This window comes from Gambusia affinis, linkage group LG19, assembly GCF_019740435.1.
Source record: "Gambusia affinis linkage group LG19, SWU_Gaff_1.0, whole genome shotgun sequence".
In the NCBI taxonomy this organism is placed as follows: domain Eukaryota; kingdom Metazoa; phylum Chordata; class Actinopteri; order Cyprinodontiformes; family Poeciliidae; genus Gambusia; species Gambusia affinis.
Window position 1 is genome coordinate 16,326,494 of NC_057886.1, and position 22,196 is coordinate 16,348,689.

The window sequence follows — 22,196 nt, forward strand, 5'->3', positions numbered from 1 at the left end:
TTCGCCCCAACAAATAGTCTCTTTGTGAGACTATATACTTCAGTTAATGATTAACCAATTTGTAAATTAGTTGACGATTAAAAATTGGCACATTCGGGTGATTATTCTGCAGGCTTTATTACTGCTATGAACATGTTGGCCTCTTTTTGAGTCCAGTTAATGATTAATCAATTACTAAATTAGTTGGCAATAATTTTAATGATTCAATCATCACTATTAATCTGATCAATTGTTTCAGCCCTAAATAAGAGGGAGGTTTCTCATTGTTAATAATGGGTTTTGGATGTCTTACCTGCCCTCAAACTTGTGTTTCAGAAAGTCAAATAGTGCTTTCTGCATCATATCTGTCACCTAGGAAGCAAAATCAGACATGAAGAACATAGAAAAGAACTAAATTTAGGCTTAAATTAGCAGCTGTTGCTTCGTTTCCTTCCTTACCTCATAGCCTTTTAGTGAGGGTCCAACAAGGATGATGGGTCGCATGGAGGGAACCACGTCGTATGGAGGAACATGCTCCATCTTACCCAGGGAAAGAGAACATCAGAATTGGACAGAACCAAAGCTAACAGACTCACGCTCACACATAAATCTGCCCCTCCTTATGAGAGAGGTCGCAGTGATTGATGGCGAGTCTCAGACGATGGAGTCCATTTGTTTTATTAAGTGTCTGAGTGTTGAGAACTTATTGAACTCAGAGCGCTGTTCTATATTTCCTTGGCTCCATAATTAATGTGTTCATAATTAAACCAGACGCCAGTGTGAGTGTCAGGAGCTCTCGTGACCGCGCCGTGGCTCCAAACACAGACGTCAAACTTCACACTTCCCTCCTTCTGTTATAGATGGGAACAGTTGCAGCAGTCATATTACATTACTAATTGCTACTACAGTCGTGTAAAAAAATTAGGGCACCACATTAAATATTCAGCTCTCTATTAAGAAGTGTTCACACATTGATGTCTAATCTTATGTTTAATTTATCTCTGGAAAAGAAAGTTATTTAATTACTATTAAACAACAAAAAATAAGCCTTTTTTCTTACTCATTTAAGGTTGCTTATTATTCTTCCTTACATAAATTAAATTAAGGTTGGTCTATGGGCTATACAAAACATGTGTATTATATTTTTAACACAAAATAATTCTTAGACAATGCCTGTTTTGCGCTGTTTTAGGCCCCCCAACTCAACATTTACACTCACGTGAAAATGGCTGCAAACAGATGCAGAATTATGCAACTGTACAGATTTGAAAAGTAGAAGTGGAGCCTCCTGCACAACCAAAAATAATGCAGGAGATGGTTTCTGGACGTTAAATCAACAACAAAACATTTTTTTTCTCCAGCAGCGCATACAGCGGTAAAACTAGCTTCGCAAGCGTCCTGGCATTCTGCTTGGGTTGCTAGGAGACGGGCTGGGCTCGGCTCAGGTTTCTAGGTAACAATCAGGAGGTTTCTTGAAGTGGCTCATTTTCAAGACTCCAAAAGACATTAACTTATTGCCAAAAAAACATCTGAGTGTTTTTTTTCAAGTGCTTGGAATATTTTTAGAAGCAATAGAGACCCAAATGAAAGTATGAAACATGCAAAATGTGAATTTTGAATTATAAAACCAAATATCTAAATCTATATATCTTATGTATATCTATATATCCACACATTTCAATGAGATCAGAATCTGACCTTGGCTATACAAGCAGTCACAAGTGTTTTATACCTTTAATTTTTGGTAAAAGCAGACTATCTATCCTGTATTCTTTGATAACGATGAAACCGGATGAAATTTATTTCCCTTCGTGGATTTTTATTCCAAGTGTTCCCACTCCTCTGTGTGCTGCTACAACACTTCAGGCATCAGAAAGCACTAGAGCGACCTGTTCAAACATTACATTACATAAACCTGAACAACGGAAGATCGTTTCACCTCATTTCTATTCACCAGCCAAAAATACATGGTGTAAAAAAGTCCAAATGGTTCTTGCCAATAAAGAGGGCAAAGCAGGAGAGCTGAAAACATCAGCTCCACTGGTTGATCATGACTAAAGCAGGAATTTAGAGCTTTAGATCGACTGGTAGCTTACATCATACATGAATTAAAAAATAAATAAAATTTGGGAAGAAGGCCTACACCAATTCGACTCCAGTATAAAAACTTCTCATTACTCTGCTTAATTAGCTTTGTTTTTTTTTATTACAGTCCACATTCATAAATGTGTCTGGGACTTTACCCAATGACACTACTTTTGAGTTTTTCACAGCAACAAACACTCAAACAGCATTTTTTATGTTTTCTAATTATGGCCATATATTTATACAATGGATATTTTATACTCCGTTGTATAAAATATTTCAAGCTCTGGATTTTTAAAGCATTTTAGCAAATTAGATTTAATTTGAGATAATTCTTTTCCTATCATTTCCAAAGCAAACAAAAAAAATGCAACAAATTCAGAGAAAATTAAAAAATTCAAGAAAATCTGATGAGAATTTTATCAGGAGAGGGTTTGAAATCATTATTCAAACGAAACAAAATCAACTTTTATTTAATTTAACAATCATTGCCTCATTAAAAGTCTAAGTATAAAGAGCAGAAGTGTCTCTAATTTTAGCACACATGATGTAATAATGAAAAACATCCGTTATTCCTGCATCCACATCTTTACCAGGGGTGGAGGGCGCGTCGATGACAGCAAACATAAATGCAGCCCATTGCTCTCACAGCTAAAATAACCTCAGAAAAGCTTTTGATGGGCAGAAATTACACAGAGAAGCATGACTGACTGTCACGCACATCAGGTATCATAAATGGGAATGAAAGCATGTCAGGTTGCATTACAGCTGCACTCTGATTAACGAGGCCCTGCACCTGCACGCAGATGCCCGTGATACTGACTCAGGGGAAATGACAGAGGCGTCAACATGATTTAAAAGCCACTCCGTGGATTATTTTCCTCTTCTTTTTTTTGCATCAATAATTAGTTGGAAGCATAAACAGTTGAATAGCCGCTAAAGGCTTCTCCATGCAGAGGATAAATAACGACATAATTAGATGTTAGAGCAGGGGTGTCCAAACTTTTTGAGTCAAAAGTACTTGAGAGCCAAGACAATAAAAAAAGCTGAAATGAAGCAAGTTAAGTAGTCTGATTTTACTCATTTTGTAGGAAAGGGTTGTTATTCAATATAGATCCATAAATTAAATTAGATTTGCTGTATTAAAAGAAAGGCGCCTAGTTTTTACATTTTTTTGGCTCGATTGAACAAATTTATTCTCAAAATAAGAACAGGATTTGGGTTTATATCAAAACACTATGCCATATTCAGCCAAGTTTAATAAACTGAATAACAAAAATTCAATTGGGTTCTATGAAAGAACCCAATCTGCTTTTTTTTCTCACAAAAGTTTATAGTCTGAATTCTTCTTTTTCAGTGGTTCTGATCCTCTTGAGCAAAGTCGGATTTTTAGTAAAAGTCTTAATTATAATTTGTGTTGTACTTCACATTTTCCATTGCAAGAAAATTACGTAATAATTCCACCAAAGGGTCAAATTTCTATCATCCCTGCACTGCGGTTGGGAGCCTCACAAATTCAACTGAAGGGCCACAAATGGCCCCCAGTCCGCACTTTGGACACCCCCGAGTTAGATGTTAGTGTCAAGAACAAACACTCACCGACTTTTGTTTCTGTTTAGCCGGGCCACCTAGTGTCATTCCACACACAAGCAAAAAGAGACAAAAAAAAAGCACAAAAGCATGTTTAGTTAAAACAGGTTCAGATTAGAGAAACAACAGAGGAGGATAAGTTTTTATTATTAGAGAGTTTACACATTCTCAGCATACAGCCTTGAGAAGGAGCCTTTTAGGGCCAAACAGGGTCAGATTTGGGAGACAGAGTAGCAGCCGGGATGGTTAAAGTGCAAGCAGTTAGTGAAAAACAAGGAGCGGAGGTAGAGAGGTTAACTCCGGTTTCCTCTCAGAGGTCAAGTTCAGGAATGTTGGAGGAGGAAGGCAACAAGACATCCCTATCCAGTCTTCCTTAGTGTTACCTTCTTAAAGAAGGGCAGGCGGTGGGCGTTGGCCTGGGGGGAAGTTATGCTGCCAGAGATGCCCTTGGGGGAGCGAGGGTCACCCTGGGACTCAGGGGGCTCCTCGGCATCAAGGTCGAGAGGGTCAACGTCAAAGGCTGCTGTGGATGTGTCCACGGGAGCTATTGTTTGAGTGGACAGTTTGGACAGAGAAGGAGGAGAAAGCAGGATGAAGAAAAGCAAAGAAAAAGGAGAAAATAATAGAGAGACACTAGCTGTGTTTCCGTTAACCGTAGAATTGAGGAAGTTGAAATTCAGAAAATAATTAGCTTAATGGAAACATGCCAAATTTGGAAAAAAACAAACAAACATGTTTTTGATGGAAAAGGTTTTGTGCTGTGATGTGTTTTCTTTTCTCCAGCTGTATCAAAATAGATGTAGTTTGCAAAACTGGAATGAAAACAATTTTTTTGCATCACGATCCGCATGATCAACAGCCAGATGTTACAAAAAAGACGACAAGAAGTAGTAGGAGGATGATGGTCTTTTTTTTGTCTCACAGCATTGCACTATTTTTAAAGAAAGTTGTCATTCGAATCTTTTCTGTAAAATCACTGACTACAATTAGCCGCATACTTATACAGCGTTTTTTGTTTGACTGAATTATGCATATTTATCATAATCCATCATTTTTATTCACATGTGATTTTCATTCCATTTCTTATTCAATGGAAACACCACAACTTCAGAATTGTGTCTTTTCTACATTAACAGAATGTTGACAAATATTCACGCACATTTGTAATGGAAACGCAGCAAGTGAAAGGAGGAAAAAAGCATGAGAGGCATCAAGAGGGAGGCAGAAGATGACATAAGCTGTGACAGAAAAAAGGATTTTAACAAAAAAAAGAAAGAAAAAAGAACAATAGATCACCACAAAGCACGCTGCAGATGTCAGGTGTAATAGCGAGAACAGCAGAGAAGGTGAATTCAGTGTGAAAGTAGCTAAACTTGAAGTGTCGATGTGAAAGAAGTGGGAAAGAGGAGGAGCTGTGAAAGGAACTGAGAGAAAGTAAACTACAGAAGAGAAGAAATCAAGCTAAGCGATGGTGTCATGGTGGTGGGGGTTCTTGTTTTAGAGGGTCAACCTGGAATTTGGCAAGCTCTGTGAACTGAATGTTAATGTGCACCGTATTTATATAACATGCTGGAAATAAAGGAAACTGGAAATGTGAAATAATCCACTTGCTTAAGGTAGATTATGGGATGCAACAACTCTCTGTTTAGAACTTGAATAGATAACTTACAAAAATGCCAGACTTTACGTGATTTCATCATTTCAGGAGGGTTTAGTTGTTTGTTTGCATTTCAATAGTCATCCTTTCTCCAGTTTGCAATGATTATACAAAATACAAATAAGATTACTTCCCAAAAGCAACAGATTTTTTAATTTTTTGTTTGTATGTAACTCTATTTAAGATGAATATTCTATGCCACTGGTAGTTTTAAATAGCTGAGACCTGATTCTGCTTGTTGTGTTACCTTGGGTTGTGTTTAAGTTCCATGTAATTAATCTGCAGTGAATCGAGTGCATCACTGCAAAAGCATATAATTTTACCAAGTATTTTTGTTCTAGTTTCTAGTGAAAATATTTTGGTGCACTTCAAATCAGACAAAACTAACTTACAAGTAACTTTTCAGCAAGATATAGGAGTTTGTTTTAAAGTCAACAATTCCATAAATTATACTTCCATAAATTCTGTTCATACTGGAAGCCAACCAGTCTAAATTCACTCCAATTCTGCGAGGTTTAATCAAATACACTGAAAAAAGATAAATGGCTTCTACTAGTTAAGAGTGACTGAATTAAGTTTATCCAAATGAATATGTTCATTTGTCAAGTTGATTTGAATTGGAGCTGCATTCGCTAAAAAGACTAAAATCTCCTAATCTACAAGAAATTCATGCTACATGAGAAAATGTACTACAGTTTTAGAGGTATGAACCTCCATTTGACAAATACAGTTAAAGTCAACAACAATTGTTTGTGTTGATTTATTTTTGTGTCAGCTACAGAGACACAGGGACAAGCCAGACACACTTAACAGCTCTAATGAGCGTAGCTTGTTCTCGTTTCTATTTCAGTCGCATCCTGAGTGCTAATGAGTGACCTCCCAAGACCTCTTACACTTTCCTGAGGAATCCACTGAGACATGCCGTGATTCATTGTCATGCTTGAATAACTAGCCAATTATTAAAATCTTCATGTAAAGAATCAAGCAGCCGTCTCATTTGACTATTCCTTGATTCAGGATTGCAAACACAGCAGGTTGTTTGTTTGATCTTACCTGTTCCTGGCGGGGTAGGTCTGCGGGTTCCTACGGCAACATCCAGACTCGAACTTCCTCCAGATTTACTGTAAAAGTAAAAGGAAGTAAATTTAGGTGTGTTTTAAAGTTAACTATGTTTCCTTGAACAGGTTAGGATATGTCTATGGGCTATATGCAAAACGTGTTCATTGCATATTTTGCATAAAACTATTCTTAGATAATTAAAGCTTTCAGCTTTAGGGCATCTTATCACTTTAAATCCAAATAAACTGCTGCCCTACCTCAACGTTTACACTTTCAAGTGAAAATGGGTGAAAACAGATGCGTAATTATACAACTATACATCTTTGGAAAGCAGAAGTAGAGCGTTCAGAAGAACTTTCTGGATGGTAAATCAACAACAAATCACTTGCCTTTTCTAGCAAGTTTAAAACCAGCTAGCCAAGTGGCATGGAACTTGGAGCTTGGGTTGCTAGGTGACAGGCTGGGCTGGGGTTGCTAGGTGACGGGCTGGGCTTGGCTGGGGTTGCTAGGGGAGGGGCAGAGCCTTCTGATTTATGACGTTACATTCTGAAGGGTTTTGAAACATTTCAGTTTCCATACATCAAAAAGCATTAACTTACTGCCAGAAACAAGCTTGGTGGTTTTTTTTTTTTTTTTGTAAGCACTTGGCTGTTTGCAGAAGCAACATAAACCCAAATGGGAGTACAAAAATATGTAATGTGTGAGTTTTGCATGATACGTCTACTTTAAATTCATATTCTAAACAAACACAAATATTCCTAGCAAATGACGGCAACAAAAGAAGCCGGAGTGTGTGTGTGTGTACTGAAGAAGTTCAGAGTAATAAAGTGACTCACAGCTTTGCTTAGTGTCTATTTTGGTGTGTTTTACAGAACCTAGTGGATCAGGAGTGATTCATGTTTGACCCCTTTTTTGAAAAGCAGGGATGTTGTTTGCGCTGCTGGTAGTGCAGACACAGAGGACCTTTCGCCGTTACCTGGAGCTGAGCCGATTTTGTCTCATCCGCTGCTCCTGCAGCAGGCGGGTGTTCTCCAGCTTGACTGGGCTGGGAATGAAACCCACCTCACAGCCCTCCTTCACCAGGCGTCCGATCCACCAGTCGTTGTTGTATTTCTGCGCATACGGAAAACAGTGAGATATCAGCACACTATGATGGATAAAGCACAATATAGCTGTCAAAATTTAAAGGTGGCCTATTATAATTCCATGAACAGGTTAGAATATCTATGGCCTATGCAAAACATGTTAATTACATTTTTAGCACAAAATCATTCTTAGATAATAAGATTCTAGTCAGCTCACTTTTCCTATTTTGAGTTGTTTTAGGGTCTCTGTCACTTTAAATCCAGATAAGTTGCTGCTTGCCACGCCCCCTAACTCAGTGTTTACACTCCTACATAGTCCGGTCACAATAACAAATTTTGCTAGGCAATAAATTGTCCCCGAAGTTATTGTGATAAACGGTAATATTGTTGTTTTATACTAATATAACTAATGGCATAATAATGCAAGAATGCATTCTGAGAGATCAATAAACTTTAAATTCTAATGAACATTTAATACTGGAATTGGTAGATGTTTTAAATATGCAAAATACATAAACAAAACAACAGAAACAACAAATAAGATGAATTATGAAGTTTGTGTAAACAAAATTGTCCTTCAAAAAAAGCACCAGATTGAAGTCTTTTATTATCCACTTTTTGGTAAAAAGAGATTAAAAAGAAGATAAAATCGCTAAATCATGCAAATTAAAATTATTGTTTGTTGCTTGTTTTAATTCATCATGCGATTTATTGCTTATTACGACAGGCCTACTCCAATGTAAAGATGGCTGCAAACAGATGAGCAATTATATAACTATACACCTTGAAAAGCAGAAGTGGAGCCTCCTGCACAGACAAAAAGAATGCAGCAAGTGATTTCTGGATGGAAAGTCAACAACAAAATACTTATCTTTTTCAGCACAAACAGCAGTAAAAACAACTTATCAAGGGCGACTTTGTTTTCGCTTTATTTTGCTGTCATTTAATATGATCTTCAAGGTTTCTGACAACCTTCCAAAGTTGTTCTGTGAACTTTAGTTGCCTTTAGAGCATCTAAAATCCAGTCTTTTTTACTTTCCCATTTGGGAAGAATGTGATTAAATAAAAAATAAGAGAAATCTTAGTTATTGTCACTTCCACCTCTTCTTGTTTTTAACGGCGACAAAGAGTTCGTTAAACTGCTGGTGTATAGTCAGCTTTAATGTCGATTTTTTGAACTTGTTCTTCTTACAATTTCTCTTAGTCTCACTGACATACCACCACCGTCGAACTAAAATACAAAATAAATGTAAATGAGACGGTGTCAATAACGATAATAACGACATAAAAATTACATAAATACATAAAAACATACCTCGCTGGCTGACCCTTTCCTTCGAGGTAGAAATGAAATAATTCAATAAATTCTTAACTTAAATGACCCTTACAGCCACTTGTGAAAGTTACGCTTTCAGACAGCGTCTTGCTTTTCTTTGGTTTCCTAGCAACATGCTGGATTCCACTAATTTAACCTTTCAAAATAAAAGTTGTAATAACAAAAAATATAAATAATACAAATAAAACATGTTAATCAAAATAATGGCAGTAAAACTCCCACCAAATCACTAACCTATGGTGATTTACTTAAAACATATAATATTACAATTGGAATATATTTACATTTTAACATTTACTCTGCTTCCAGTAACAACACAGTTTTATGAACTGGTCTATCAAGATACACTGGCTTGACAGTCCTTTTTCCATCCTTGTCCAAGGTCGAGTCACTTAGCAACAGCTTCACCTTCCTGATCCTTCCATCTGCACTTGGATATACCTCTGTTACTCTTGCCAGTTTCCACTTGTTCCTTGGAGAACTGTCCTCTTGAAGAATAACAATGTCGTTCAGCTTTGCATTCCTTTTGTTTCTTTGCCAGATTTGTCTCTGTTGAAGATTAAGAAGATATTCTTTCTTCCACCTTGTCCAGAATTCATTGGCTAAAAACTGAACTTGGCGCCATCTCTTTCTCAGGTACAAGTCGTGACTCACAAATTCACCAGGAGGAGGTAGAATAACACTGGACTTCATCATGAGGATATGATTTGGTGTAAGAGGCTCTAAACTTGGATCACTTAGGTTTTCTACTGTTAACGGCCTGCTATTTACAATAGCCATCACCTCATACAGAAATGTTCTGAGGGAAGAACTATCAAGTCTCTTAGAAGTTTTATCCAGAATAGCAGTTAAAACGCTTCTAATGGTTCTAATCTGCCTCTCCCAAACACCTCCCATGTGGCTTGAGGATGGGGTGTTCAGAACAAACTCACATCCATATTGTTTCAACTGTTCTTTGTCACAGTCCTTCAGTGCATTCAGAAACTCTCCCTTAGCTCCAACAAAATTAGTCCCTTGGTCACACCTGATTTGTCTTACATGTCCACGAATAGAAATAAAACAACGCAATGCATTAATAAAGGCATCAGTAGTAAGGTCATCTAACATTTCAACATGTATTGCCCTGGAACACATACATGTAAACAAAAGACCATACTTTTTAAGTTCCTTTCTGCCTTCTTTTACATAAAAAGGTCCAAAACAGTCAACACCACAGTAAGAGAATGGGGGTGTTGTTTCCATTCTGTCCTCTGGTAGATCTGACATCTGTTGATCTTGGGTATGCCTCCTGTACTTTCTGCAGGTTGTGCACTTGTAGATGTGTGAAGCAACTGCACTGCTGCATCCTGTGATCCACAGTCCATTGGAACGCAGCTCGTTGACAGTAATTCCTCTTCCTTGATGCTGCACTTTTTCATGGAAGTGTTTAATCAGTAAAGATGACACATGACTTGATTTGGGGATAATGGCAGGATGTTTGATGTATGGGTGCAGGCTTGCTCTTGTTAAACGTCCTCCCACCCTGAGTACTCCTTGCTCATCAACAAATGGGTTTAAGCTATACAGCCTATGTGTTTTATCCTTGAGTTGGATATCCTTTCCTTGTGTTAAGTCCTTGATTTCTTTGCTGAAGGTGTTTTCTTGTGCAAGTTTTATTATGAACAGTTCTGCTTTTCGTCTGTCCTCTATACTTGTTTTTCCACCTTTGCTTTGTGTGTCTCCTTTAAAATCTCTCACAAATTTCCTTAGACGAGCAATAGCTTTAACAGCTCTTCTCCAGTCTGAAAATTTATTGAGACGATCAAGTATTGTTCTCCTTTCTTGTACTTCCGTTTTGAGCACATGTACTGTTTTTAGCTCTGGGTCATTCGAAATAACTTCAATAGCCTTGTCAGTTTCAATGGGTAGCTCACTTTGCCACAAAAACTCTGGTCCTTTAAACCAGTTAGATTTGAGTAGCTGTTGAACACTTAGTCCTCTTGACGCGTGGTCTGCAGGATTATTCTCAGATAGTACATGATGCCACTGTTGTGGGTCTGTCAGTGACTTTATCCTTTGAATCCTATTTGCCACAAACACATGAAATCTTTTGGCATCATTATTCACATATCCCAACACCACTTTGGAATCTGTCCAGAAATGTTCTTGAAGATTGCTGATCTCCAGTTCACTTTTTAGCATTACACTTGTTCTTGCTGCAACTACTGCAGCTGTTAACTCAAGTCTAGGGACAGTAGTGACTTTGGTTGGGGTAACACGTGCCTTCCCCATGACTAGTGCACAATGAACATCCCCTTTGGATGTGACTGTTCTTAAATAGCTACATTGTCCATAGCCTGTCATACTAGCGTCTGAAAAATGATGTAAATCACACTGAGTGATGTCTGTGTTTTCAGGTAGCATGCATCTTTGGATTCTCACCTTTGACAAGTTTTGAAGATCTAGGAGCCAAGATTCCCACTCTCTGTAGAGCTGATCAGAAAGAGGCTCGTCCCATCCGACTTTCTCTTGACATAACTGTTGCAGGATTTGTTTTCCTTTTAGGATGAAGGGTGCCACAAATCCCAGTGGATCATACACTGATGCTACTGTGCACAAGATCCCTCTTCTTGTCATTGGGTGCTCTTTGACTGTTATCCTGAATTGAAACTCATCGGAGGAAATGCACCACTGAACACCAAGTGCTCTTTCCATCAGTGGCTCTCCAAGTGCTAGATCCAAATCTTTAATACTGTCAGCACACTCTTCTCTGGGCAGCGACTTTAACACATTCTCACTGTTTGATACAAACTTGTGTAATCTTAGTTTACCTGTGTTACACAGCTCTCTTGCTTCTTTGACTAGTTTTATTGCTTCTGCTTCAGATGCAACACTTACAAGTCCATCATCTACATAAAAGTTTCTTTGAATGAACTTCACTGTGTTTGGAGAGAATCTTCCCTCTCCTTGTGTAGCTAGATGCTTTAAACCAAAATTGGCACAACCAGGTGAAGAGGCTGCACCAAACAGGTGAACCTTCATGCAGACTGAGAGGGAACACTTAGATCACCATGCTCCCACCATAGGAAGCGTAAATAATCCTGGTCTCGGGGTGTTACATGAAACTGGTGAAACATACGTTCCACGTCGCACATTACAGCCACTGAGCCCTTCCTGAACCTACAGAGTACTCCCACCAAAGTGTTTGTGAGGTCAGGCCCTGTAAGCAGGTGTTCATTTAGTGAAGTAGCTTGATATTGTGCAGAGCAGTCAAAAACTACACGGATCTTACCAGGCTTTTGAGGATGGTATACCCCATGGTGGGGAATATACCAGGCAGGGGAATTACAGAGTTCCTTCTCTGGTACTTTCTCTGCATCATTGTGTGCAATAATGTCCTCCATGAACTTTGTATAATCAGAGTAGTACTTTTGATCCCTTATGAATCTGCGTTTGAGACTGTTTAAGCGTTGCATTGCGCTTGACAGGTTGTTGGGAAGATTTGGTCTGTCATTTTTGAAAGGCAGGGGCATTTCATAGTGTCCATCCTGCTTTTGTTTGATTCCTTCTTGCAGCTTTCTTATGAAGCAGACATCTTCTTGTGAAATGCTTGTTTCTTCCACTGCTCTCTCTAAAATCTGATTCAAGTGCTTTGATTACATCTGGACCAGTTACTTCTTTTATTTGTGTCTTGCAGATGTAATGAACTTTATTCTTTAGCTTTGTGGTTGACTCAGTCTCTGGTATTACTTGCTTTACAGTGATGCGATGACTTACTCCAATTACATCACTACCTGCATCACATGAATCACAGTAACTTATGATGCTCCAGCCCAAATCTGTTTTTTGGGCATAAGGCTGGTTTTCTTCACCACATATAACTTCTCTGGGCATTAAGGCTTGTGTGCAGTTGTATCCCAACAGAAGTCCTATATCACAGTCTAATGGTGGAGCAATATGTTCAATGAGATGCTCCAAATGTGGCCATGACCTTGCTGTATCTGGAGTAGGAATATGGCTACGATTGGCAGGTATGAAATCACGTGTGTAAGCAACTGGCACAGTGAGTTTCTTTTTGGAAAACAATCCTCTTATTTGCAGAGCTTCAAGTTTTGTACATGGTACAGTTGTTTTCTTGGATGACATAAATCGATAATTTGAGTTTAACTTGGGTTTTAGCTGTGTCCAGATTGTTTGCTACTTCATTGAGAATAAAGGACGAATCACTCTGTGTGTCCAGCAGAGCATAGGTAAGTATTTCTTTGCTTGGCTCATTTTGCGTGGATACATACACAGGTACTATTGCAGATGTCTGTGTGTTTCTACTTTCATGAGTCACTCTGTTAGATGTACTTTCGTTAACTGTGTCTTGTGACTGTGTTACCTGTTGCTGGGTTTCCTTCCATTCAGCTACTTCTTGTTCTTTAGGTTGCTCTTTCTTTATCTCGTGTCTTTGTCTTTCTTCATGCAGACATGTGGGATGTTGTTTTGAGCATGTGTTGCATGTCATCCGGTTGCTGCAGTTCTTGGAGAAATGACCACTATTTAAGCAGCCGAAACATAGTTTTTCACCTTGAATGAACTTGACTCTCTCAGGAACTGGTTTCTCAGTGAACTTACGACATTTGTGTAAGCTGTGTCCTGCTCTTTTACAAAACACACAAGAAATTGTGCTTCTTTCTGCAGAGTTAGTTGTGAAGATTTTTGCTGTATCTTGCTTCTTATGAATGGGTGTAAGTTGAGGTTTTGTCTTTGGTTTGTCAAAGTCACTTTGTCTTATAGCTTGATATGATGTAATGGGATTACATGCAATACTTGCCTCCATTGACAGGAATGTTACAAAGTAACTGAAACGTGGGAACTGTCTGTGCTCTAACTGGTACTCTGTAGCCTTTCGGTTCCATCTGTTGCTCAACCAGTCTGGCAGTTTAGCAGCAAGTCTTTGATTCTCTATTCCATCATTAAGGATGTTCAGATTCTCATTGGTAATCATTGCAGATTCACAGCTTTGTAAGAAATCCACAAACTTTCTTAACTCTGCACCGTCTTTACCTTGGAGCTTTGGCCATGTGTGCAACTTGTCTCTAAAGGCCTTAGCAATGACAAAAGGCTCTCCATAACGTTCATTGAGAATATTCCATGCTGCCATATAGGAATCTTCAGAGCCAATCAGAAAATAGCCATCTAAGGCTTCTTTAACACACCCACCTACATACTTCTGTAAGAAAAATATCTTTTCTGCAATGGGTATGTTCTTTCTCTCTATTAGAGTCTGAAAAGATGCCTTCCAATGTTTAAACTTAAGTGGATCCCCACTAAATACTGAGGGCTCTGGAATCGGTAGCCTATTAGCTGACATAGCTTCTGCCAAAACCCTTACAAGCTCACCTGTGCTCTCGTGAACGACATTTAACTGTTGTGGTGGTTGCGTGGGTTGATTAACAGTGTTCTTGAACTTAGTTACCTGTATGTTTGCAGGATTTGGAGTGATGCTTTCTTGCTTTACTGAAAAGTAATCTTCTTCATAAACTTGTAATTTTGCCTTTGCTGCATTGAGTCCTTTCAGATTTTCCAGTCTTTCAATTTCCCTTTTTAAGTCCTCAACTGACCTTTTCCTTGCAGCACTTTCCTCTTGTTGTCTCTTTATCACAGCCGCCTTTTCCTTTTCTCTTTTTAACTTGCGTTCTGTTTCCTCTCTTTCCTCTTGATGGCGTTGTGACATCGCAGCAGCTTCCTGTTCTGCTGTTATGCGTTTGTCTTCTTCTTCTATGGTTTGCATTTTTTCTCTAAATTTCTCTTGTTCAGCCATTATCTTAAGCACAGCCTTTGTTGCTTCATACTCTGCTGCAGCTTCTTGTCTTTTGGCAGAAGAGCCATTAGAGTTAACTGTACTGGCTTTAAAATGACTATGAACTGAGACACTAGTTGAGCTAGAAGATGTAAATATAGAACTGGCATCAGGCCAAACAATTTCCTCCTTATTTGTTCCCTCAACATGGCATTGGATGTTTTGCAAAACTACCTTAGTCACTGATATACATTTGTCTAACTTGGAACGCATATCATGAGGTGGTCCATCTATTGCTCTGTATTGATCATAAATGTCATTAAGAGCGGCTAGTTCTATTTGCACAATGTCCAGGTGTCCTTCAAGAATGTCAACTGGATCTCCTTTAATAACAGATTTTTTAGCAACTTTAATTAATGCTTTCCATCTGTCATAAGTACTTTCAAAGTGACGTTGCAGCCCCTTTAGTTTTTCTTTATGGAATTCTCTTCCTTTTCCTGTTAGCATGCGAGGTCTTTCACTTCTACGCAGCTCTTCTTGCCCAGGTTGCACTAAAAAGGTTTCATCTACTTGATCTGCTTCGGCAGCTTGTTCTGCACCGGCAACTTCTATTCCTGTGTCATTTGTTTCTGACATTTTGTTTCACTTGAGACGTTACAGAATTCTTAACTGGTGAAATCTCCTTTTAACTTGACGTAAATCAACTCTGAGCTTTGTTACATTACTTCCCTTCTCGTTACCTTGTTGCGCTGTTGTTGTCAGGCTTCACACAGTTCCTTGTTGTTACTCCTTCCTTGTGTCACTTTCCAAACATGAACTTAAATGTCTGGTTTCTGGACGTCTTTATGAAGAAGCAACCGTTGAACGTGTGTCCGTTAACATTTGCAACCGTCGGATCTTCGGTGAAACGATGCGAGAATCATGTAGCTCCGAGTTCGACTGTCACTTCCACCTCTTCTTGTTCTTAACGGCGATAAAAAGTTTGTTAAACTGCTGGTGTATAGTCAGCTTTAATGTCGATTTTTTGAACTTGTTCTTCTTACAATTTCTCTTAGTCTCACTGACATACCACCACCGTCGAACTAAAATACAAAATAAATGTAAATGAGACGGTGTCAATAACGATAATAACGACATAAAAATTACATAAATACATAAAAACATACCTCGCTGGCTGACCCTTTCCTTCGAGGTAGAAATGAAATAATTCAATAAATTCTTAACTTAAATGACCCTTACAGCCACTTGTGAAAGTTACGCTTTCAGACAGCGTCTTGCTTTTCTTTGGTTTCCTAGCAACATGCTGGATTCCACTAATTTAACCTTTCAAAATAAAAGTTGTAATAACAAAAAATATAAATAATACAAATAAAACATGTTAATCAAAATAATGGCAGTAAAAGTTATTATATGATTGAGAACAACCATATAGGTGTTGAAATACTACATTATTTTTGTAAAATTGTGGAGGTATTTTTTTATTTAAATGAATAAATGAAAAGAACAATTATTTTATAAAGGGTTAAGTATGGAAAAAATGCTAAATTTAGGAGTCCTTTTTACTGCCTAGATGATTATTATGTCAGAGTTAAGTGACTTAGTAAATGTGAAAAAGCAACTTTTGTAAAGAAAACTTCAAAAGCCCTTCAGAAAGCATGAAGAGCTTTTCATTAAGACCACTTTAAAGTTTGAAAGTTTGGTTCCCTGGGTGGAAAATATGAAGAAAATATGACTCATTGGTAACTTGAGACTTATAAGCAGCACTATGCACCATATAAACATGAAATATGAGAATTTTGTGTAATTTTGTATTTTTTTATTTGTTTGCTCTGAACCTATTTCTTACTGCAATGCAGGCTGTGTTGCTACCAACACCCACTCATGGCCTGCCATGGTTTCAATGGAGCGTGGCTGTGCAGTGCGATGCAGCAAGCAGAAAACCTAATTGGCTTTCCACCCACCATCACTGCAAGTTGCTTTTGTGGCAGAGGAGCCTGAAGCCTTTCTGTGTGTCATCCAGGCTGCTCTGACACCACGGTTTACCTTCAGATTACAGTTGAGGACTCGGGAACAAAGACCACAGTTTTGTGGCCTTTTTGTGTTCTCTAGTGAATAGCGACTGTAGGCGATGTCCAAACCTCTTTAATGTGCAAGAAGTCTTTGGCTTCGAAGGAAATGGCCATGCCCTGCACAGGAACATCATCGTTAGGCCCTGGGTTGTAACCAACGTTTGTGCGCACAGCAAATGCCACTGGTTTGGTCTGGAATAACAACATCAGAAGCAGGTGTTAGACACTAGCATGCTGGGAGTTGTCCAGATTTCAAGGTTCACAGGTCAACCAGGGCCAAAACATCATCCTACTGTTGACTGACCTTTGCTTTCTCAAGTGTGGCAAGAGCCTGTCTGTCGGCCTCCTTCCTCAGAGCCTCGGGATCCTCCTCCAGGGACACGTCTGAGTCCGACGGCCGGCTGGTGTAGGAGTCTGCAGAGCCCTGAAATTCACAGTTAATTAAAAAATAGGTGAGAAAAACATATTTAGCAAGAAGACGATAACTGGGAATCACACCTTGTTAGCAAGAAAAACCAGACTAAGATAACATGTAAGCTTCTTTTCCTTCTATTTTCTCTTGTGATGTGCGTTTGGACTCGCTGCTTCAACATGTAATGGTGCTCCTGGTTGACATCCTTTCATTGCATTAGCATAAATCTCACATCCAAAAATACTAAGCCCACCCTTTAAATTAAAAATATTCATCGAGTGGTAAAAAATATGTATTAACATCAAGATATAACTTATATCTTGTTCCTGTTCAACACGAGTAAGAGATGAATTTGTTAAAGCGCAACACCAACACTATATTTAGCAGAAGCTAATACTAAAGCGCTAATTTTAATTCAAAATATATCTGCCCTTAAAAGATATTTATATGCTCTGTAATTTACATCTCGCTTTCTACTGTCTATGTTTTATTTATCACTGTTTATTTATGGTTTAAAGAAAAGTTAAGAGAGAGAACACAAGGAGAGGAAGTGACATAAACAGTCTTTAATCACTTCACAATAAGAGCATAAATATAAACGGCTACTTAATTCTTAATGGTTGATAACTACAACTTCAACAAAGATGTCAAACTATGTTAAACTAAAAGTTTACAAAACAACCATGTAAATTTTAGCGCTTTAGAATCAGAAAAATTAATATAGTGAAAGCTAATCAAAATTAGCAAACGCGCTAAATAAAAAAGAAACTAGCTTTACTGCTAGCGGATTAGCAGAGTTGTACCCACCACTGGGTACTTCTAACTGTGGCACTAGTGATTTTCTGAAAACAATTACTATTATTACTATGATATGAAAACAGTTGGGATGATATTAAAATATATTAAAAAATGTCCTCCAATAAATTAAACCTTAACGAAATATTCAATTTTTTCAAACGTTGCTGCTGCTTTAAAACATTTCAAGGTTTTATACCAAAAGTGCCATTAAATGCAGAAAGGACTGAAAACCTTCTTGTCCTGAACAGTAAAGCCGGCATACAGCAACACAAAGGACTCCTTCGTATTGCTTGTAAGCTGACTCTAATCAATCAGAGGTGGAAATGATGCATAACAAGTGAGTAACAGAGTACACAAGGTCTCAGACCTTCCTCCAAATGTACGAGGGATTCAATGTGTGGGTGCTTCAAGTACGGACAATACATGGACTGGGGAGTCTTTATTAGATCAGCTAGGATATAAAATTCTCATGAAGTGGCTAAAGTTTCCATCACATCTACCACTCATGCTCTGTAACTTGACTCTCTCCTGCTGACCCTGATCCAGACAAGCATGCCAGGATAAAAAGCTGCCTGGCCCCAACACACTCCTCAGCTTTTGAAGAGTTTGAGTGTTCAATTTATATAACTGTCCCACTTTTTTTTCCTTTTGTGTATTTTTTTTTTAGCTGACAGGCTGCTTGCCGCTTTGTAGGAGGTAGTGACAAGAATGCGGGACAGCTGAATGTACCAGGCAGAAGAAGTGACTCACTAGGTGTAGGCTTTTTAAAATAGTTCCGAGAATGCACATGGATGACATACGCCATATGCAATGTTGATAAAAAAAAAAAAAAAAAAAATCCTGCTCAAGTCTAGTCACACATCACACCCGTCAGGTCCAGCATCGGCTGTCGCCAGATATTCTTCTGGAGTTCGATTCAGAACAAATCCAATCTGTTTTTTGTTATTTGAAAATATTACAAAGTAATATTTGTCTTGAAAATGAAAATATTATATGATTGAAGTAAAAATATGAATTTTGCAGGCTTTGGAATGCGATCAGGAGGTGTATATGGGCAGAAATACACCTTGGATATTTTCATATCAAGAGAAAAAAAATTCTCAGGTCCTGATTAGAATAAAATGCATTTCTTTAACCTGAAATCTGGAGAAAAAATAAATAAATTCTAGAATAGTGGAACTTATTATGGAAATCTGTTATGTATGGACACTCACACTACTGCCTCAAGTGGCTCCATTCCGATTTTATTTATTTATTTTTGCCTTAGTGCGACCTGAATCTGATCTTTTATGAGAGTCTGAACAACACAGGTCAATTTTTTTTTCGAATGCGACCAAGGCCAGTTGAACGTCCGATACGTATCCGAACTTTTCAAATGTGACATGAATCCTAACGGCCAGGTCCGGAGCGTCATTGACACTCGACAAACGCCACTATTCTACGTCCTGATATGCGCAAGCGGGAAGAAAAACAACAATCATGGCGGACAATAATGAGGATTAAGTATTACTGTGCTGGCTCTGGCTCCGGTCGCACAACAACTTCAAAATGTATAAGATTCATTCCACCGTTAGCATCCATGTTTACTTCCGCAATTTCTGGCGGCTGGGAGAACTCTGAGCACCTATGTGTGACGTTATTGCGCCCTGCACTGCGCACGTGGGACACTTTCAGGCCGTTTGCAGTTCTCACTATGGAATACATAAAAATCGCATATATTTGGAAGTGTGAACGATCTCGGCAAAAAAGAAGAGAAAAAGTTGTGTTTCTGTATGATATTTAATCATGATCATATTTAAAGAGAAGCAGCAAAAGCAGTTGAGGTTGGTTAGCAGTGCTTGCCAACAACTGATAATGTAATTTAGGACATGTGACTGTGAAATATCATCTCTGCTGCCTCAAAATTGAGCTGTTAGCATGTCAGAGGCTTCTTCAGATTTGTTGCAAGACTGACAGATACTTCTTGTCTATGTCAATTTATTTGTATAGCACACAGGACCAACAGATGTTGACTAAAGTGCAGTACAATTCAATGAACTAAAGCAAGATATATTTAAAGGATAAAACCAAACAGAAAACAGAATAATAACTCATAAAAGAAACTCAAACTCTAATTAAATCAAACAGCAAAGAATAAAAGTGGAAAAGACTTAATAGGATGTTAACATGGCGACAGCCAAATACACAGAGATTCTTTGGAACAGATTTAATTTAATTTAATTGAGTTGCTCGTAACTCAGACTAGAGTGACGATCTGTCCTCCAGCTTAACAAAGACCAAAAGAACAAAACAGAGATAATGAAGGAGTTGCAATGTCATTGAGTGGCCCTTAAATTCAGTCAGACTTCTACGGAAAGTGATAGACCCCCTTAAAAAGGGTGTTCATCAAAGCTGACTCAGCTTTAGAACAAGTATGGCAAGCCATTAAAGGCATACTCATATCGGTGATTGTTGCCAAATAACTGAAACAAAGTATTTTTTAAAAATTACATATATTTTTTAATTTTGTATATAAGTTAGCTATATTATTTTAACTATTTGAAAGTGGCATCAGCTGATAAACACAAAATTTACAGTAAAATCAAGTAAACAAGTTTGATATCTTATATTTTCCCAAGAGTGGCAGCAGAAAAGTAGAAAGATATTTACTTATTATTTGTGTAACAATTATAAAAATAATATAATTTTTTTTGTTGTTTTTAAAAAGTGATTTTCAGACTGAAGCAATCTTTTCTGTTTGGACTGAAACGCTAACAGAAGAGTTGTTTATGCAAGTGTGATTTTACGTCACTGATGGCTACACAAGAAACTTGATTTCTATGCTCATATGTTTCGGATCATTGTCCAGTAGTTTACTGACAGAAGCCATCATTTTCATTTAAACACTCCTGACGTTTCAAGGAGTTCAAGCTCTTTAACAATAAAGTTACAAGCCCATAGCCTCACTAGTCCTCCACCGTACACAACAGTGAGAATTGGGTTTACATGAAACTCACTCTGAGCCTTTTTTTCTGAAAACTCAATCTTTGTCTCCTCCAGCTGTTTTTTTCTTTTATCGCTCTCTTTCTGAGATGACAAAACTTTTTGGTCTGGTACATTTGTCTCAACTTGCCCTTTTGTTGAAGGACAGTTTTGTTTACAGACTTCATAATTCATTTAATTTGTTATTTCTGTTTTTTTTTTGAATATTTAAAATGTTAAATAATTGTTAGAATTTAAATTTCACAGATCTTCGAGAATGTGTTCTTGCATTATTATTAGCATTATATTACTTGAAAATTATCTTAAAACAACAATATTATCTTTTACTGCAATAACTTCAGAGACAATTAACTGTGCAGCAAAATCTGTTATTCTGACAAGCCTATAAGTCACAAATAGTCACAGATTATCTGCCATTATATGGTAACAGTTTTAACAAATATGCATAAAACCTTTTTTATATATAAAAGTTAAATACTGCACCTTTAATGTTCCCAAATTGAATAAATAACATGATGTTTTTGTGCTTCTTTTTAAAGCAGACTTAAAGAGAATTATGTTTTTCCTAATATATGAAAGCTAGAAAACAGTACAGTTATTTGGCTGGAGTCAAATGTCTGTAAAAATAACAGTTATGGGTGCAACATCTTTGCTATGAGTCAATGTTTGCACATCTTTTTATGTGTGATTAACCTTGTCTTTGCTTCTGACGGCTGTCCATGTGTATCTGCAGGATTTGAAGTGAAATAGCAAACACTAATGTTGATTCTCACTCTGCCACCTGTTTCACTGAGGCGCTCTGTGACTTGGCAACAGCACAATGAGAGTGGGCACTCCCTGTTACCAGGGCGCTGGACGGCGGCCGCCACTTCCTGTTCCATTTATTGAAATGGTCAAAGTGGTGCGGTGGTAGCACTGTGAGTTCCAAGCAGCATCTAATGAGGACAATAACAGCAGTACCCCCACTTAGCAGGTCTGAGTCATCGTATGAGGCGTTCAGATTCATCCAAACACAAGGCAGTAATTAAGAAATACCTGATGAGGTTCCCACTGGAACATTTTAAAGAAAAAAAGAGGCAAGAGCATCATCTAACCCACCTACCGCAACAGGTTGGTGATGTAGCGAAGGCAGTAGGGGGGGAAAGCAATAAACTACGACTTTTTACATGTGGATGAGTGTCTGAGTCATCCGTTTATTTTATTAACATCACACAAAATCAAAAAGGAGAGAGAACACTCTTCATTTCCAACCCCCTTCATCACCCACTCCTCCTTTCCCGATGTCATTAGGTTGTGTCTCTAATTTAGCTGCTTGCTTCACTTCACAGACAGCTCCTGTTCAAAATAGAAACAGGCCACCTGATGGCAGAGCTGCCT

At 38.0% G+C, this 22,196-nt stretch overlaps 2 protein-coding genes across 8 annotated transcripts in view; both read right to left on the minus strand.

Moving 5' to 3' along the window:
* Positions 1-22,196, minus strand: part of cacnb1 (calcium channel, voltage-dependent, beta 1 subunit) — a 51,973-nt gene that overhangs the window by 10,707 nt on the left and 19,070 nt on the right. For 5 of the 7 annotated variants that reach the window (XM_044099924.1, XM_044099923.1, XM_044099927.1 and 2 more), the window contains 7 exons: positions 16,932-17,051; positions 16,697-16,819; positions 7,347-7,483; positions 6,365-6,432; positions 4,038-4,198; positions 439-519; positions 293-351 (listed from right to left, as the gene is read on the minus strand). In XM_044099924.1, coding sequence (XP_043955859.1) covers positions 293-351; positions 439-519; positions 4,038-4,198; positions 6,365-6,432; positions 7,347-7,483; positions 16,697-16,819; positions 16,932-17,051 — 749 coding nt within the window. Of the gene's footprint in view, positions 1-292; positions 352-438; positions 520-3,663; positions 3,693-4,037; positions 4,199-6,364; positions 6,433-7,346; positions 7,484-16,696; positions 16,820-16,931; positions 17,052-22,196 lie in introns of all 7 variants that reach the window. The other 2 variants (XM_044099926.1, XM_044099925.1) reach the window with 1 other exon arrangement.
* On the minus strand, positions 8,419-11,807 carry LOC122821742. Its single transcript, XM_044099922.1, has 2 exons — positions 8,771-11,807; positions 8,419-8,686 (listed from the first exon to the last, which is right to left on the minus strand). The coding sequence occupies exon 1, from the start codon at positions 11,483-11,485 to the stop codon at positions 9,086-9,088; it is 2,400 nt and encodes a 799-aa protein (XP_043955857.1). The 5' UTR covers positions 11,486-11,807; the 3' UTR covers positions 8,419-8,686; positions 8,771-9,085.

Bases quoted from the DNA above. Each gene is read 5' to 3' on its own strand.
- LOC122821742 (XM_044099922.1), bottom strand. From the start codon at position 11,485: ATGGAAAGAGCACTTGGTGTTCAGTGGTGCATTTCCTCCGATGAGTTT.